This window comes from Cryptomeria japonica, chromosome 10 (assembly GCF_030272615.1).
Source record: "Cryptomeria japonica chromosome 10, Sugi_1.0, whole genome shotgun sequence".
Taxonomy (NCBI): domain Eukaryota; kingdom Viridiplantae; phylum Streptophyta; class Pinopsida; order Cupressales; family Cupressaceae; genus Cryptomeria; species Cryptomeria japonica.
In genome coordinates this window covers 169,633,257-169,651,775 of record NC_081414.1, presented here as the reverse complement: position 1 = coordinate 169,651,775, position 18,519 = coordinate 169,633,257, and the positions used below count along the sequence as shown (strand labels likewise).

At 34.9% G+C, this 18,519-nt stretch overlaps 1 protein-coding gene across 1 annotated transcript; it reads right to left on the bottom strand.

Annotated features, from left to right (window-relative positions):
* Positions 1-509: 509 nt before the first annotated feature.
* Positions 510-989, bottom strand: LOC131045226 (uncharacterized). Its single transcript, XM_057978774.1, has one exon. It carries the CDS (start codon positions 987-989, stop codon positions 510-512), a length of 480 nt encoding a protein of 159 aa, XP_057834757.1.
* Between the last annotated feature and the right edge of the window lie 17,530 nt (positions 990-18,519).

Genomic DNA, 18,519 nt, shown 5'->3' with positions numbered 1-18,519 from the left:
CTCCTCCTCCACCTCCAGCACCACTCCCCCCACAGCTTCCACATCTTCTTCCCTCACAAATCTTGCTAGTTTCTCCATGCAAGCTTCCTTCGACAACATGACATCTACTAGAAGGCACAATATGATCTCATATACGTATCCGTTGCACTAGTGCCTCTCTTCACTGAATGTATCATCAAGCACACCCTGTATAGCTCTTTGCCCTTCGATGTTTATATCGAATAGACATTCGCACTGGGCTTCCAATGTCTCCTCGCGACAAAGGCAACTAAGACCAAATCTATGCACCATATTGTTTAAATGGGAAACCACATTCTGTGCTACCTTCTCTTTGCTATATAAAGGCCTTGATCTTCTAGAATCCTTCGAACCTTTACCACTTCTTGGATCTTCCTCTCACAGGATTTCAAAACTGGAATGGGGATGTCGTAGACTACTGTTAGCCCGCGTGAGAAAAGTAGATAAGAGCGTACCCCTCTTATCTCGATAACAAAAGGAAGTCATAGATTTCAATCTATTCCCGTCCTAGGAATATGGGCTCTGTCCTCAAGCAATCTATGCTGGATATCTCTGTTCCTTGCATTTACAGGCGAAATGACTGCTGGCAATGTTCCAGCTATCCCGTGATTAGCAAGGAGGTTTGCCACTTTATTACCTTTGTGGTATGTATGTTGGAATTGATAGTCCGTGAAATTTTGAAGGTGCCCATATATTCTAGGAATCCAGGCATTTAATTGCCAATTTGTAAACCAATGATTGATAATCCCACTAAGGATGACTTTTGAGTCCCCTTCTATCACCACCTTCTTGATATCATTTACTGCTGTCCATTTTAGCCCTTCCTCTAAAGCTATGATTTCTGCTATGTTATTTGAAACAAACCCCGCTTGGCCGCATACTGCCCCCACTAAGTTGCCCTCCTCGTCTCTTACTATCGCTCCAAAACCAGAAGCTCCTAGGTTTCCCTTACTAGCTCCATCAAAGTTCATTTTTTTCCATCTGTTAGGGGGGGCTTCCACTTGACCTTGCTTTGCTCAATTGATTTACCTCCTTGAGTATGGCAACTGCTTTATTTAAGTTTCCAAACTTGCTCCATCTCCATATCCCATTTGGAGTAGTATTTGAATTTGCTACCAAAAATATTGCCTTTAATTGTTTCTTCTATAGCCACTTGAATTTTATAGAGCAGGATATTGATGTCCATCTCTTCCTCCCTAAAACTCCTCCCATTTCTTTCCTTCCACACACGCCAGACCACCAATGATGGGCTAGTGATCCACAAGCTCCCCCACTTTGAATGCTTACCCCCCGTCGGCCAGGCGAAAATGAAATCTTTAAATGTACAGTTATATACCATATAGTTCTAAAGTTCCAAAGCTACATCTTTAGCCAATCCCAACACTTCCTTGAAAAAGAACAATTGAACAAAATGTGATCCGCTATTTCTTCCTCACTTTTGCAGAGACAACATTTGTTGGGCCCTGCTATACCTACTAATTTCAATCTATCACTTGTCAGGATTCTTTAATGCAAGGCGATCCAAAGAAATGCCTCGGCTTTGGGTAACACCCATTTATCCCAACATAAGGCAAAAGGCCAATTTCTATCTTCTTGCCTCTTTCTTTATAACTCGTCTCCTAAACTAACCTTATAGGAACCTGATTTAGCCGCATTCCAAATGAGGGTGTCATTTCCGCCTGCCATGTGTACAATCCTTCTTTTGAGGATTTTGGCCACCTTCACATTGTTTGCATTCTGTAGATCAACAATCCTTTTCCACCTTGTTGGATTGTTTGGGCTGCACTCCTCTTGGACATAATCTACCACCAATATGCCCATAGATGCTTCCATTACGTTAATCCAGTCTTTGTCATCGATCTCATCCTCCAAACCCTTGTCTCCATTCCATGAGTCCCTCCAAAAATTCACCTTACGACCATCACCTAAATTCCAAGTCAGATGCTCTGTTATGATCCTGCGGCTCTCCCATATGAACTTCCAAATTGGAAATCCACCAATCAAATTTGCCATGGTGAAGATTCTTTCTGGCTTGTTCAAATCCAAATATTTGAATGACATCAACTTACACCAACCTTTTTGTGGGTTATTGTACATCTTCCATGCGAGTTTCGCTCCCAATGCCGAGTTGTTCAGGTTCATCTTCCTCAGGCCTACCCCTCCATCCACCTTGAGCAAGAAAGCTATATCCCAGTTTATCAATGGGATCTTTTTTTCCTCCCTCGAGCCTTCCCAGATGAATCTTTTTAGCAGACCATCCAACACCGACAAAGCCTTACGTGGAGCCCTGTAACAAGACATGTAATAGATGGGAACAATGGCTAAAACCGATTTAATCATCTGAATTTGACCCGCTTGTGAAAGCCACTTGTTCTTCCATAAGGCTGTTTTAATCTTACATTTGTTGACTACATCCTCCCATAGTCTATTATCCAATCTGCCTGCAAATAGAGGGACCCCAAGGTAATGAATTGGAAAGACACCTTGGCCAAATTGCAACACCCTTACTATCTTTTCTTGAGTACTCTTGTTTGTGTTAAGGAAATATATCCTTGACTTTTGTTTATTCCTACTCTGCCCTGAGTCTATTTCATAATCTTCTAGCATACTCTGGATGATGTGAGCTTCTCTTTCTGATGCTGAACTGAATAGAATAGTGTCGTCCACAAATTGCGAATGGGAGATCAGGTTCAATCTGTCATGAATATGAAAGCCTTTTCAAATACCTAGCCCAACCTTGTTTTTAATCTGCGTACCAAAAACTTCTATCATAAGAACAAAAAGGAAGGGAGACAAAGGGTCTCCTTAGCAAAGCCCATTAGAAGCTTGAAAAAAGCCACTTGCAGAGCCATTGACCAATATTGAAAAATTAATAGATGATATACAGTGGACAATACATCTTAGCCATTTTTTTAATCATATCTGAACTTTCTAAGAGCCTCCATTAAAAGACTCCATTTCACTCGATCATAAGCCTTGGACACATCTAGTTTAATGATCATACCTTGGAATTTGGATGAATGCATTGAATGGATGGTTTCTGCAGCCAGAATAATGCTATCCATAATTTCATGCTCTGGAGTAAATTCGTGCTGCTCCGACGAGATTATTCTCTGCAAAATCAGTTTGAGCCTATTTATTACTGCCTTGGATAAGATTTTGTATAGAGAGTTGCATAGAGATATAGGCCTGAAGTCCATGATAGAAGAATAGTCTTTCTTTTTGGGATTAATGCTATATTGGTGTGATTGATCTCCTTGACAAACTTCCCCTATTTTTTGAAATCTTCCACGACTCGAAAAATGTCAGTTCCCATAAACTCCCAACATCTCTGATAGAATTCCATAGTAAAGCCGTCTGGGCCTGGGGCTTTATTCGGATGTTGATCGAAGGCAACCTTCTTAACTTCTTCGATCGAGAATGGACTACATAGCTTTCTGTTATCTTCCTCCGAGATCTCATTTGGGATACAATCCGCAGTTGAGAAGTATTGAAGATTGTGCTCTATTGCTTCCCCTAGCAGGTTTTTGAAGAAATTCACTGCAACCTCCTCGATGGCTTCGGGAGTAGAGTGCTTATTGCCATCCTGATGTGTGATCTAAACAACTCTGATCTTTACCCTGTTTGATTTTACCGAGGCATGGAAGAATTTCATGTTCACGTCTCCCTCTCTGATCCAAAGGTCCCTGGATTTGTCTCGCCAAAATATTTCTTCTCTCAGAAGAATTTCTATCAATTCCTGTTTGAGGGCAGCTTCTTTATGATATGATTCATTAGACATTCCTACATTTATAGTGGTCAAGTTTATCTACTTTAATTCTTCCTCTATTCTATTCCTTTCTGCGAAGATATTTTTGAATGAATCAATATTCCATTTTTTAATCTTTTCTTTTAGAAATTTTAGCCTTTTCACAAATGCGTAACTCGGAGTTCCCCTGTATATATTGCTTTCTATCCACCAATGTGGGAGATGCAAAGTAAATTCTGGGTCTCTCCACCACATGCTCAAGATTTTGAAGCTACTACTCCCTTTATTTGGGGCCTCACTCAATTTGAGTTCTACTAGGAAATGATCTGACAGAGAAATTGGGAGGATAAAAGCTTCTGCTTGATAGGATGACTCCATCCATGCTTCTCCTATGAAATGCCTATCCAACCTTTTTGAGATGTGAGCAAAATTTTCTCTTCAGTTGGTCCACGTGAAGGTCCCGTTCTTAGGGACCACATCCATCAATTGATTTTGCTTGACGAATTCTCTAAAATATTCCATAACCTTATTTGACATTCTCAGGCCACCCTGTTTCTCATCCAAATCTAGTAAGGCATTAAAGTCACCAACCACTACTATCTTGTCATTTCCCATGACTAAAATTTTATTTGTAAGGACCTGCCAAACCTGACCCTTTTCCATAGTTTTCATTGGGCCGTAGACGTTTATTAAGGGGAAATTCAAATTCTCCTTAAAGCAGTAAACTGTGCATAACATCCAATGTTCAACTTTCTCCAAGAGCGATACTTTTACCTGAGAAGGGTTCCAAATAACACCCAACCCTCCAACAATCCGGATTGCTTCTTGGTAGATACCTTCCCATACCTTACAAGACTTGATGAATCTATCCGCCTTCTCAATATCGATTTTTGTTTCATGAATGGCAATTATATCACTGCTGCTTCTAACCAATGTTCATTTGACCAAGTGTCTTTTGTCAGGAGCCGATAGACCCCTGACATTCCACGTGGTGATCTTCATCTTTTTCCAAGGGAGAGCCCTTCTCCCTTAGCTTTCCTCATAAAATTGAAAACGTTGACAATTCCCTTCTCTTTGGCACATTCTTCCCTCTTTTGATGGTTGCTTCTCCTTCCTCTGAGTCCTTTAGCCTTTCCCAAAAGGATGTTCACCGATTGACTGATACACCTTGGATCCACATTATCCAAGGCATCCTCCTGAAAGAAATCCTCCTCAATATCCTTGTCCAGTTCAAACTCTGTATCAGATAAACCTTTGTTAAACTTAGTTATTCTAGAGGATGACGAATCCTCTTCTCCTTCCTTGGCTCCCGCCTCTGATTGTCTCGAGGACTCCCCTCCCGCTGCAGGTTATGGAGGAGCGTTTTCTTGCCTATTCTCTAAATGTGGGTCTACTCCCCCGCACGTCGCCGAAGATAGTTCTTTTTGTTTTTGCTGAAGAGATTGATCTTCTTGGTTATCAATTGAATTCATAACCGTTTTCTCTAGTTTCCTCCTCCATAGTTGCGCAGGTTTTTGGGTAGGATTCCTAGCTTTTATAACAAACAATCTACAATCCCTTACACCGTGTGACTTGATACTGCACATGGAGCAATTACAAAACTCTCTTTCAATCTCTAACTTCTGTCTCCACCAACCATTAGCAGATTGAAGCGTGATATTTTCTAGGATTCTTTTGACCGTTGCTATTCTAATTCTGACTGATTTGCACAGATCGTTCTCATCGTCGAAATCGATTTCCAGCACCGCCCCGAGCGTCTTGCCAATTTTCTCCAAGTAGGCTTCGCTCCAATATTCAATTGGCAGATTATATAGATATACCCATATTGGGCTTGAATAAACCACCAAAGGGATGGGGTTGAAGTTAGGTGTCCAGGGTTGTATGTACACTGCATACTTCTCTACAAACCAATTCTCCTGATTAAGAATACGGTCTCTCTCTGAGTGATCTTCAAAGAGCACCACAAAAAACCCCTTTGGAATGAATTTAATTACTATGCGGTCTCCCCACTTCTCTTCCACCCAATGTCTAATGTTTTTTCTTGGCCAGTTTAGGCCGATGATCCTTGTGATCACTGCATGCTTTTCCCAGAATTGGTTGTCTTCTTCCAACTTGACCCGAAGGTCCACCACCATCTCTTCTTCCTCCTCGAGTTGCTGCCCGTTCTGTCTTCCTGAGATTCCTCCTGATCCGCCATTAACGGCCAACAAAATTTGCAGAGCCGGTCTCTTCATTTTTTATATCATTATTAAATTATATCAAATTTAATTAATAGAATAGGGTGAACTCACAAAGCTGGTTCCCACTTTTTGGTACATCTTGATTTTTGCTGAAATCGTACATTTTTTAGAAAATATAATGATTTAATCTTTAGGAGGTCCCATTTGAAGTAATTAATTGAAGAGAGTTAAATCAAAGGCTCTTAGATCAAAATTTCTTGGATAGAACCTCTCTACTTCTAAATCATACTTGCAATGGATTCTCCTTTGCATCTATCAAATGCTGATAAAAAGCCAATTTTACATTAGCTTTTGGGGGGTCAAATTAATTCATTTAATTTTTTTTTTAAGGTATTTAGTCCTTATTATAAGCTTTCCAAATAGTATTACTTTTAATATATTTAATTTCATTTATATATTTTTATTTTATTTCTTCTGAATGTAGGTTTTTCACCGAACATGAACTTCTTTGTTCAATGCATTGGGAAAAATAGTAAACTAATTCAAAAATATTCTAAAAAATATCTATGCACTAGGTATTGGTGTTTTCTTTCTAAAAAAGAAAGAAAATTGAATTTTGATATATATAGAACAAGTTATGTGTTCAAACGTACACCTATATCTGGATTATAATTAGTCGAACTTCAAAACTTAATAAAATGAAAAATATTCAACATATCACTATCAAACCAACTGCATGCCCTGGGTATTGATGTTACAAACCAAAATTCAAAAGAATTGAGTTTTTATCATTTATAGAAAAAAATTATGCGTTTCGGGATACACATCACTCTTAAAAAATGTTGTTTGCTGTAAAAAACTACTTTTTGTGGGAGATGGAAAAATCAATAAAATTTTATTCAAACAAATTTGAAAAAAAATTATTTAGAATCTACAAACAAGATGCTAAAAATCACTAGTTTATATCATCTTCAAATTCTTAATGATTTAAAAGTTATAGGTGTCGGAAAGTGAAGGTTTTATTCAAAATATTCATCTAAGTGTCAAAGTTGGTCAAAAAGTGGGAACCAGTATTGTGAATTCACCCAATAATTTATTTAAATTCAATCCAATTTAGTTAATTAAAAAGAATAGCTACAAAGTACAATAAAATTAAATTCACATTATTTAATTAATCAGTACACTTCAATAATTTTAAGTAAATCAACTTAAATTATTAAACACTCAATTTATGAATCTTAGATATGTTTTTCTCTTCTCAATTTATTCCTAATTATGGTAAAAATATTTTCATTAAATAACTTTATATACATGTAAGTTCATAATTGAATTGTTCACGTGTTTTCCTAAAATAGTAATGATTACAATATATGCATGTCATATTCAATAACTTGCCATCATAATAAATTGTATATATAAGTTTATATATGTAAGTTGAAGTTACATAAATACATAAATACATAAATACATTATACATTACTTAATTTATTTAAAGAAGGTTCATTTTGCAGTTATGCCATGTCGAAGCTTAAATTTTCAATGGGAAGAAGAAAAAAGAGAACATCAAAGGGAATATGGAAAATCATTTCAAAGAGAATATAGAAAAAGACAATGAGAACAAATGAAAAATGCTAAAAGGGAAGAGCAATGTGTTAACCATAATGAGGCAAATAGAGAAAGATATGCTAAAAGAAGAGCACAAAAAAATTAGGAGAATTATAAATTGAAAATAGGAGAGAAGGGAATATAAGTACAAGTAAGATTCACCAAGAACATTCGAAAGAATGCTCACATTCTCAAACAAAAAATAGCCATCAACTTCAGTCCCAATCAATCAGAAGGCAACAATTTGAATCTAACAAAAATATTGAAGTGAATATTCAAAATCCAGGTCCAACATCCACTGAGCATGTACCTAAAAATACTCGAGATGTACATCGATTTGAAGGAAATGAAATAAGGGAAAACAATGCATGCAATTTACATATTTACGATGGAATGCTTCATAATAATTATAAAAATCTTCAATTGATGTTTTGACATCAATTAGATAACATTGTATGCAACTATGTGCTCTATATGTCAAGAATGTTACCTGGGAATAAAAGTATTACGCACATTAGAAGGTCCTATTTGTAATAGGTATCGGCAAGAAAGAGGAAATAATAGATTCTCTTCTTCAAATAGTATGGATCCAGGATCACAACCTGAAGAACTTTCTAATCTAACTCAAGTGGAAGAAATGTTAATTGCACACGTGTAAGTCCAATTCTACAGGTGGCACATGCGACATGTGGTCAATATAAATATAAAGGACACACGATAAGTTTCCCACAAAATTTTGACCAAATATCTAAAACTCTTCCACATTTAATTAAAAAATTTCCAATAATTATTGTTCGAATAAAAGATCAGCATGGCACAAATTACAACTTCATAATGAATAGAGATCATGTCTATAAAGCACTACAATACAAAAAACAACATGATAAGTTCTATTCTGACATCATAATTGATATTAATGCTCTCAATGATGTGGAAAGAGATTGTGAATACAATATTTTCAAGCAAATGAGAATAGTGCATATGGAATTTGATTTTGACTCAAATCAAATTGTATTCATTGGTCCAATAATGGAGATAGATGAAGGTAACGTAATAGATCATACAACATCAATGGTTTCAAGACTACCTAATGTTCAAAGAGAAATGGAATTAATCCATGCATGGATTAATAACCCACATGCAAACCATTTAAGGATCATTGATTGGCCTGCAATCGGTGTATCTCTAATTAATGAATATGTTACACCAGAATTACTTGACATGGCATTTCCAACACTATTTCCTAATGGAAGATGTGATTGGTTAGAACCACGAATAAGAAGAGTACACTTGCATGAGTATGTTAATAATTTTCTATGATACATGGATCATAACTTTGGTAAACACCCAAGATCTATGTACTACATGATGAACATGATAATGAGGCACCGAGTGCAGAATTCAAGTGCAGTATTTTAAAAAAGAAACCTTCAAGAATTGCTTATCATCATAAATGAATTGCATGAACACATGGAACAACTACCAAACTCACACTTAGCTGATAAGTTGATGCAATTTGGGACAACATTAAGAGACACTAGATCCTATTGGGCAAAATGTCGAGCCGAACTATCTGACATGCTTCATCAAATAGGAACACCAACAATATTCTTTACACTAAGTGCAACTGATTTATATTGGCTAGATCTACATGCACTAATGCCGGGAATAAAACCAACAAATCCATGTGAAACTCAAATTTGGAGGAAACAAAATGTGATCGACTACCATCACATAGTCACCCACTATATGCACTTGATACATTCTTATTTTAGAAAAGAAATACTAGAAAAAGGTTTAAATGTTAAAGACTACTGGTGTAGATATGAGTGGAAACATAGGGGATCACCACATGTTCATGGATCTTTATGGATCCATGGAGCACCAAATATGGATAGTATAGATTGGTCAAATGAACAAGAAATAAAGACTGTAGAAAGATATTTCCATTGCATTGTTCATGCATGGAATCCAAGAGAAGAAAACAAACAGGTCTGATTACAAGGAGTCTTAAAAAATATAGGTTATATAATAGAAACCTAAAAATTAAATGCATAAGCAAATGCTAATACATTCATATTTCTTATTGTAGGCATTTCAAAATTTTCCTCAACGTCCATGTTTAAGAAATACAAGACAACTTGTTGAAATGGATATTGATCAAGATTATGAAGAAATTTTAAACACCATACAAAGACATACAATTTGTAGAGAAGGTGCATGTTTAAGAAAGAAAAAGGGAAGAATGGTTTGCAGGTATGCACTTTATGAAAGTCTAATTATATAAACATAGTAAATATATTGTTAGAGTAAAATATTAAATAAAAAAAATTCATATAAATTGTAGGTACAATGCTCCATGGATTTTAAATTTACATGGTTCAAAATTATATGAGGACACAGACACTAGTGAAAATAAATTTGAAGTAGCAAGAAATGATGAAAGAGTTAATTCACACAATCGTTACATATTGCAATTATGGAGAGATAATATAGATTAACAACCCGTTCTCTCAAAACATGCTGTGATTAAATATATTGAAAAATATGCAACAAAGGCAGAGAAGAGTTCAGAAACCTACCATCAAATGCTAATGCGTCTTGCACATATAGAGAATCCAGAAGATTTAGTAGAAAAAGCATATAGGAAAATCCTAAATGAAACAATTATTGAAAGAGATGTTGGAGTTCAAGAAACATCTCACATGATATTAGAACTTCCACTGGTTGAAAGCAGTAGATGATTTGTTAATCTCAGTGTCTCACATGAAGTATTCAAACATGTAGCTATAAATGATGAAAATGGAAATGAAGAACACACAAAATCATTCATTGATGGATATAGAACAAGGCCATTCTCTATGGAAGCTATCTCAATTATTGATGCAGGTAGATCATGGATGTATAATAATAGATGGAAAAGTGCCAACAAATGGAAGCCTTAGGGAAAAGGTAGCAATAATTAGAGTGTTTCCAAGGTTCCTATCCATTCCTTCACGTGAGTCAGAAAAAAATGTACATTTTTGTTTATCAGAATTGTTACTCTACAAACCTTTTCATGACATAAGAATAGATATTGGTCATGACAATGACTCCATAATATCAAATTGGGAGTCGTTTAATTATAACCCTTGGCATGTGGAGAGAACACCAAATATAGAGAATAATGACAATATTAGTGATTTATAAATTGAAGGCAATGAATTTGTTCATTGAAACACTACAAAGCATGAATGGGAAATCATATCTAGACTACATCATGGTCAAATAATGCAGGTTTTTGAAATAGATATGTTGGGAAGAAGGGATATTGATAGACAAATAAATTGGTCTAACAGATATCAAGGTGATGAATACATAGCTCAAGCAATCAATTTTATCAATAAAATGAGAGACTAGGGATGCCTTATATGTGATGATATATCACAATGTATGAACTATGCAAGCCTAAGTGAAAAGCAAGAGAAGGCATTTAACATTATTATCTCACACTATCATAAGAATCAAAATATGATGTCATTGTACATATGATTATTCAAGGAACAACAGGAACAAGGAAATCATATTTGATTGGTGCAATCAATGAAGCTCTAAAAAATGAAGCCATGCCTAATCAATCTCCCCTTCTACTGCTTGCACCAACTGGAGTAGCGACAGTCAACATAAGTGGATCCATAATTCATTCCAAATTGAGAATTCTAATAAAATATTTTACTCAACTAGAAGGAACAAGACTGACCACTTTTCAAGAAGAGATATCTCATGTCAAATACATATTGATTGATGAAATGAGCTTCATCGGAGAAAGATTGTTGGAGAATATAGATTGTAGACTTCATCAAGCATTTCCAGAGAATGGTAATCTCAACTTTGGAGGTAAATACATTATTAAAATTGATTATAATAAAGATACCTAATTAGAATAAATGTAATATATATATATATATATATATATATATATTTTAATACTTATATTATTTAATATTGTAAATAATATTTATCAATTATTTGTAGGAATTTCAATGATATTAGTTGGAGACCTAGGTCAATTGCCTCCGGTTAAAGACAAACCAACATATAACAACAATAGATGAGAAAAACTATTGTGGCAAGACTTCAAAATTGTGGTAACATTGGAAAAATTATTTAGATTGGATGGAGAAGATATTCAACATAAGTAATTTCGTGAACTATTGAGAACCTGAGAGATGTACACCCTACTATTAATGATTGGAATTTGTTGATATCAAGAGAAAACTTAAACTTGACTGTACTAATGAACGAAGATTTTGACAACAATGTTCGTTTTTTCTCCACAAATGATAATGTTCACAATCATAACAAGAAGAAATTATATCCTCTGAAAGAACCTGTCGCACATACTAGTATTGCAACAAAAGTTGGAAGTCATAATCCAGTAGAAGAAAATTCTCATGATGAGCTTGATATAGAATTGTTGATCTCTAAAAATGCAAGAGTAATGTTAAATTCTAATCTGTGGATAGAAGCAGGTCTTGTAAATGGTGCTTTAGGATATGTTCAAAATATTGTATACAAACTTGGAAGTATGCCACCAGAACCTCCAATGTATGTAACAGTTAAATTTGATAATTACTCAGGATTACCATTTGATGATCAAAATCCACAAGCAGTTCCCATTAGTGAAACACAAAGATGATCTACAATTCAGATACCATTGAGATTGGCTTGGGCATTGCCGATAGATAAATCACAAGGTTTGACCCTTACAAAAGCCACAATTGATATGGGACCAACTGAAAGAATAGAAATGATATTTGTTGCTATATCTCGTGTCAAGTCTTTAGAAGGACTAATAATAATGCCACCATTCATGTATGATCGCTATGAGAAAATGAAAAAGGGAAAACAACTTGAAAAAAGAAAAGCTGAAGAGAATAGACTAAAAGCTTTAGAAACAAGTTCATGTACCAAATTTCCATAAATATTCTATATTTTGTATCATGACAATTCAATTTATTTACCTTATTCCAATATATAGTAATATTAATTTGTTTTTATCATTCTAATTTTATTCAAATATATTACATATATATGCTTATGTCATTATTGATTTTTTTAAAACATTGTATTGGTACACTTTGATTTATAACTTATTTTTCAAACCCACAATTATGGTAATCATATAACATTATTGACTATACCAATAGATTGTACAAATATATTATCACCACAGTAATTTATTTTGAATAATTCTTATGTATAATTTTAAATTTTGAAGTTTGTAAAAAGAATTATATTGTAACTTATTTAATTCTAACCCTATCAACATTATAAATAATAATAATAACTTTAACATTAACACTAATGCTAATCTAACTCTAATCTAATTTTCATAAGATCTATTAAAATTAAAGTTCTCTGACCATTCAGTATTCTATATTTCTTTCAAAAATGTTCTACAACATTTGAATATGTTGACATGTTGTAGGTTTGATGGAGAATAAAAGAACAAAATGAATGTGGGAAGATCTCCTAGAACAATTGTTGTTAATGATTATAAGAAAATTGTCTACTAGACATTTATCAAGAATCAAATTAGTTTGTAAGAGGTGGAAAGACATCCTTTCTACACTTGATTCTCTGGGAAACATGTTTTTGGATTATTCTCCTCCAAGAAGTAATTTCTTATTGCACTTTTTCCCATTAAGTCGAAAATGATAAAACCATGGGTCATCGAAGGTGATGTAGATTTTTATAGGGTACCTTTAGCAAAATTTCCAAAGTATTGTAAGTGCATAGAGATGGTATCCAATAATATCTACTGTTTCTCAAAATGGATAAAAGATTTTGATTTGAATTTCTACATATATGATAAATCAAATGCAAGTAATCCATCTTGGATAAAACTTTCTTCTAAAAGAGATATTACAATGACTATATGTACCAATTTTATGGCAACAAGTTATGTCTCGTCCAGTAATCAGCTTATAATCTTTCTTGAACAATACTACAAGAATTGTAATGGTTGAAGCTATGTTGAGATTTATGAGTCAAAATCAGATTCGTGGAATCAAATGTTTGTTGAAAATGTTAGATAATTGAACAGTCCCAAAGACACTGAGATTGGGAGGGGGGGGGGGGGGGGGTGAATCAGTGTCTAATTGGTAGACAGAATATTTAAACGTGTTTGCAACTTTATAACCCAAATTAATATACCGGTAAACAAGTAATAATGCAATAAACAGAAATAATAGTATAACCATCAATGCACACCATAACATATATATTTTTGGCGAGGAAACCTGGTAGGGGAAAAACCTTGGTGGGATTTGTGACCCATAATATTTACTCACTGGCCAATATGAATAAATATTACTTATACAACAGGGGCTTGCACATGCAGGAAGGCCAACATCCTAGAGCTCATTGCTCAATAACAAAAATGGAGTCAAATTGACTACAAAATTAAATGATTAAATCTAATGATAATGTACTGTTCAAAATAGCATTTGCAATGCTAGATTCAGTACCAGTTTAAGCTCTGTCAGATACCTCCACCACAAACCTTGCTTCACTCTGCTATGCTCTTATTCACTCATAAAATAATTACATCATAATGCATATACAGATATTCGCTCTCATATACTGCTTATATTCATTACCTATACACATTTCACTTACATACAAAATGACCTACAAGATCTCATACATATATGAGTCTTTACAATACATCATGTTGGCTATATAATATAATTACAATACAAAACAATATAATTTCCATGTCGGCTAGGAGTGTCGGTAAGATCGTTTGTCAGTGTAGATTGGATGCCAGAATATGATGTCTGTGCTAGTGTAACCTGTGAACTGTGTTACCAGTTGGTTGCCATCAATGACAACATCAACTATTCTCATTTGAGTGTATAATGCCAAAAATCTCCCCCTTTGGCATTGATGGCAACACTCATAAGAAAAATCCAAAAACTGATATCCAAAAATGAAGTCCAAAACTGATCAAAAAATAAGAGTGCTCCTCCTGAGAAAATGATCCCTTCTATATATTTTTCTCCATACTACTACTCCCCCTTTGACATCAATGACAAAGGATGTCAAAAAGAGTCAAAAAGTTCAAAATTCTACCTCAAATCTTGTAATTGGTTATGCATAATCTGAAAGATATCTGCCAAAATCAGATTAAGACTCTGCATAAATTTAGTGTTGTCAGAAATAATGGTTTTAGTCTGTTGGATCATACCGATCAGATAATGCATCTATTTCTCTGGTGATCTTTCTCCTTGAATTGTTTCTTTAGACAACTCAATCTGCTGTTTTAGAAGGTTGTCCAATCTAGGACCAAGTTTATTTTTCAGCTCTCGTGCCTTCATTCTTATCCTTGCTTTTTCTTTTTGTAATTTCTCAATCTTTTCTTCAAAAACTGTCATTTCTTGATAAAAAACTGAAGTAAGTTCCGAAGAACCTATCATGTTATCTGCTATATCATCAATCTCTTTTTGTGTTTTCTTTATCTCTTCATCAATATCCTCTGTTAGGTGGTGAGGCTTGCATGCTTCCTTATACAATTCTTTATATTCCAAAATAGTGGAATTAAGTGCCGGTAATGAAGAATCAATATGCTATGTGCAGTCCTTAATATTCTTATCAAAGAATTCACCTTTCTCTTTATTCACCCTTTCCTTAATAGTCTCTTCATTAATTTTGTCCACAGTTAGAATATTTGAAGAAATGAATTTGGACAATATGTCCAATTTACCTAAAGATCCATCAATATGATCAACTTTACATGCTAGTGCAATCATTTTCAAAAGAGGTAAAGTATCATCAATGGCCTTAAATTATAAGGTGTTGCAATATGTGATCCTCTTTATAGAATCCAAAAGTACATCTATCACAGTAGTAGGTCTGTAATCCATAGTGGAAGTGTTAGGCAAAGTGTGAGGTTCTGCAGTTGGTTTCTTCTCATCTCTGGATTCCTGCACTTTAACCTTAACCACTTCTACTATCTTGCTTCCATCATTGACCTCTTCATTATTCACCGTTTCTTCCTTTTTCTCACTCTATTTTTCAACTTTGTTTTCATCCTTACCATCATCCTTACTTTCTGTCTTGTTGACTGCCAGTTCAGCTACACTTTGTTCTTGTCCTTTTTCAGTTTCAGTTTGTGCTTCTATTCCTGCTTCTACCAGTTTCTCAATGTTAAGTTGAGTAGCATCAGGGATGGTATCTATTTTCTTAACTTCAATTGGTATCTCAATATTCTGAGAGTCAATAGTGTTGACCGGTGACTCAGAGACCTCAACATTTGTAGCTTCAGCTATCTTAACCTTTGTAGTTTCCTTATCCATGACAATGTCAAAATCCCATGTGTCCACATTCATGGTAAAAAGAATTTTAGACTTCGGATTAGTGTTGTCTTGTGTCATTTCCTTTGCCTTTTCCTCCAGTTGATTATTAGTTTGTGCCAGTGCCTCTGTAGTTATTGGTGGGGTGTCCTGTGCCGGTGGAGGAAGGTTATCCTTGACCATGATATCAGGTACACTACCAATTTTTCCTTTACCCTTGTCTTTTTGATATACCTTGGTAAATGACTTGTCTATTTTCTATCTATCCTTCTCTTCTTTCTTCTCTCTTTCCACAAAAAATATATCCCACTGATCTGCCATTTCATCTTCTATTTCTTTCACTCTGCTTGCCATAAGGCTAACCTATCGGTGACTACTCACAAAAACTGTTCTATTTTCTTTTGATATTAAATCATCAATTTCCTATTTGGAATTAATAGGATGCACAACAAATAGAGCCTCTACTTTTAATTTCTTGTCTAATTCCATTACCGACATTCTCTTAGCCTCTAACCTTAAGTATAAATCATTTGGTAGATCATCTACAACTTCAATAAGAACTTTCTTGTAGATATCAAGATGTAAAATAATGCTTTCCTCTATAGTATCCTTATCTAAATCCTTGAAAGAATGATAAAATTTATTCACATTACTAAGGTTACCTTCTTGGGTAATTTCATTGATCAACTCTTCCGATGTAAGAGTATCCGGTGCCTTAGGTTCTTGTTTCTTCTTTGGAGTCACTTTCTTCTTCGGACCACTAGGCTCTCTTACAGCCTGTTGTTTCTTTCTCTATGTCCTTGACTTCTTGAGAGATGGAGCAAGTGCTGGTGAGGGTTTTATTTTCTTCCTATCCACTCTCTTGAATTTAACTACCCTGTCACTGTCATAATCAGAAGAAGTAGCCATAGGGGAAATGTGGGCTATCGGTTTCTGCTTTGATTGACTCTCTGTCATACTAGCAGCAATACCGCCAAGATTCATCAAACCTTTTGTAACATCTTTTACCATCTTAGAAGTGCATCTTTCATAAATTTATCTCTTTTTTTCTTCTGCTTCATCATAGCTACACCACTTTCAATGGTTTCAACATTACCAAATATTTCCTTTGTTGGTTCCGGTGGAGCATCTAGGAGTATTTTAGCATATGAGTCTAAGATGTGAGAATCCACCTCATATCCCATTTCAGTAATCCAGACAGTTCTGGGTCTAATTGCCTCCATCCAAATTTTATCTCTTTTCCCTACAAAGCATATTTGTTTGTCATATTTATCTACGATGCTCTGTGGAATCCTTTCCCTCTATTTCATTTTGGTTTGAAAATTCTTGAAGTAGTGTTTTACCAACTCATCACTGTTATCTCCCATACCAGTAATTGCCTCCTTTATCTGTTTTCCAATAGAAATATCATAGGCAAAATCCTTATGACCTATACTGGGGATCTCTTTTGAAAAGTAAAGCATTAAAAATACTATCAAACTTCCAAATTTGAAGGTTCCTTTCTTATCACCTTTGATCTTATGCAAATTCTCTAATAGTTCATCCTTTAACCATTCACAAATATCAATCTTTGCATTGTTAAATATCATCTCATGTGCACTGTGAATGCATGAACTAGATACAAAATTCAACCTGTTTGTATGACCAACTTTATAGCCAATGACCATGCTAGAAAATTTAACATTTTTATCCTTTATATCATTGACCCTAAGTGACCAGTTGTCAAATGTAGCCCCGGTTAAGCTCATAACCTCTTTGTTAGGGATTTTCTTCTTCTTGTCAGGTCTAGAACCAGTGGAGGGTAAACCAGTAACAACCTTATAGCTTCCTTGGTAATCTTAAATAGTGAGTCCAACCACATAAATTCACCGTGAACCTTGCTAAGGACATAGCAGACAACTTCAGCTAAGAATTATGGCATATGGAGGATTCCTATGAAACCTAAATCCTCAACTACCTTATGTTTCGGGTTTAGTATCCCATTCTTGTTAGTGATTACATTCATATACATGTTCATCAAATCTTTAGACCCTAAACTTTCTATGTAACAATGTATGTATGCCCTAGGGTCTTCAGCAAACGCGACTCCCTTCGGGATTCTAGAAAATGCACCAATAGAGTCGTCCAATTTTGCTATCTTAGGAATGATCTTGAAAATGGGTCTAGGTCATTTTATGTTCTCCACAATGGTAGGGTTTGCTATGAATTTAGGAACAAAAGATGAAGATGTCATTGTGAAAGATAAATACCTTTTAACTAAGAAATCCTTGAATGCTCTGCAAAGACCTTTGTTGCTTCACCTTTAGAATGCCTTTGCCCAATTTTGCTCTCTTTGAATGCTTGGATGCTTGGTGAATTGAAATGAGAGGTTACAATGCCTTTATAAAAAAAAATTAACTTACAACCGCAATAAATGCTTCACCGGTGAAGTGAAAACTCCACATATCTGCCGGTAAAGAAGAAATATAACTTTTTATCACCAACCGAGGGTAAATGCATAATTTTCAATTTGTTGCCTTACCCCTAAGGATTATTCCTTAGTTAGATGAAGAATCTCCTGCCGGTCCAGGATTACCCTGTTCTACCAGTGCAGTGACAGATTCATCACTTCTCTGATCTATCTTCCTAA

What these genes read in the sequence shown, in the direction of transcription:
- LOC131045226 (XM_057978774.1), bottom strand. Translation starts at nt 989, where the DNA reads ATGAACTTTGATGGAGCTAGTAAGGGAAACCTAGGAGCTTCTGGTTTT.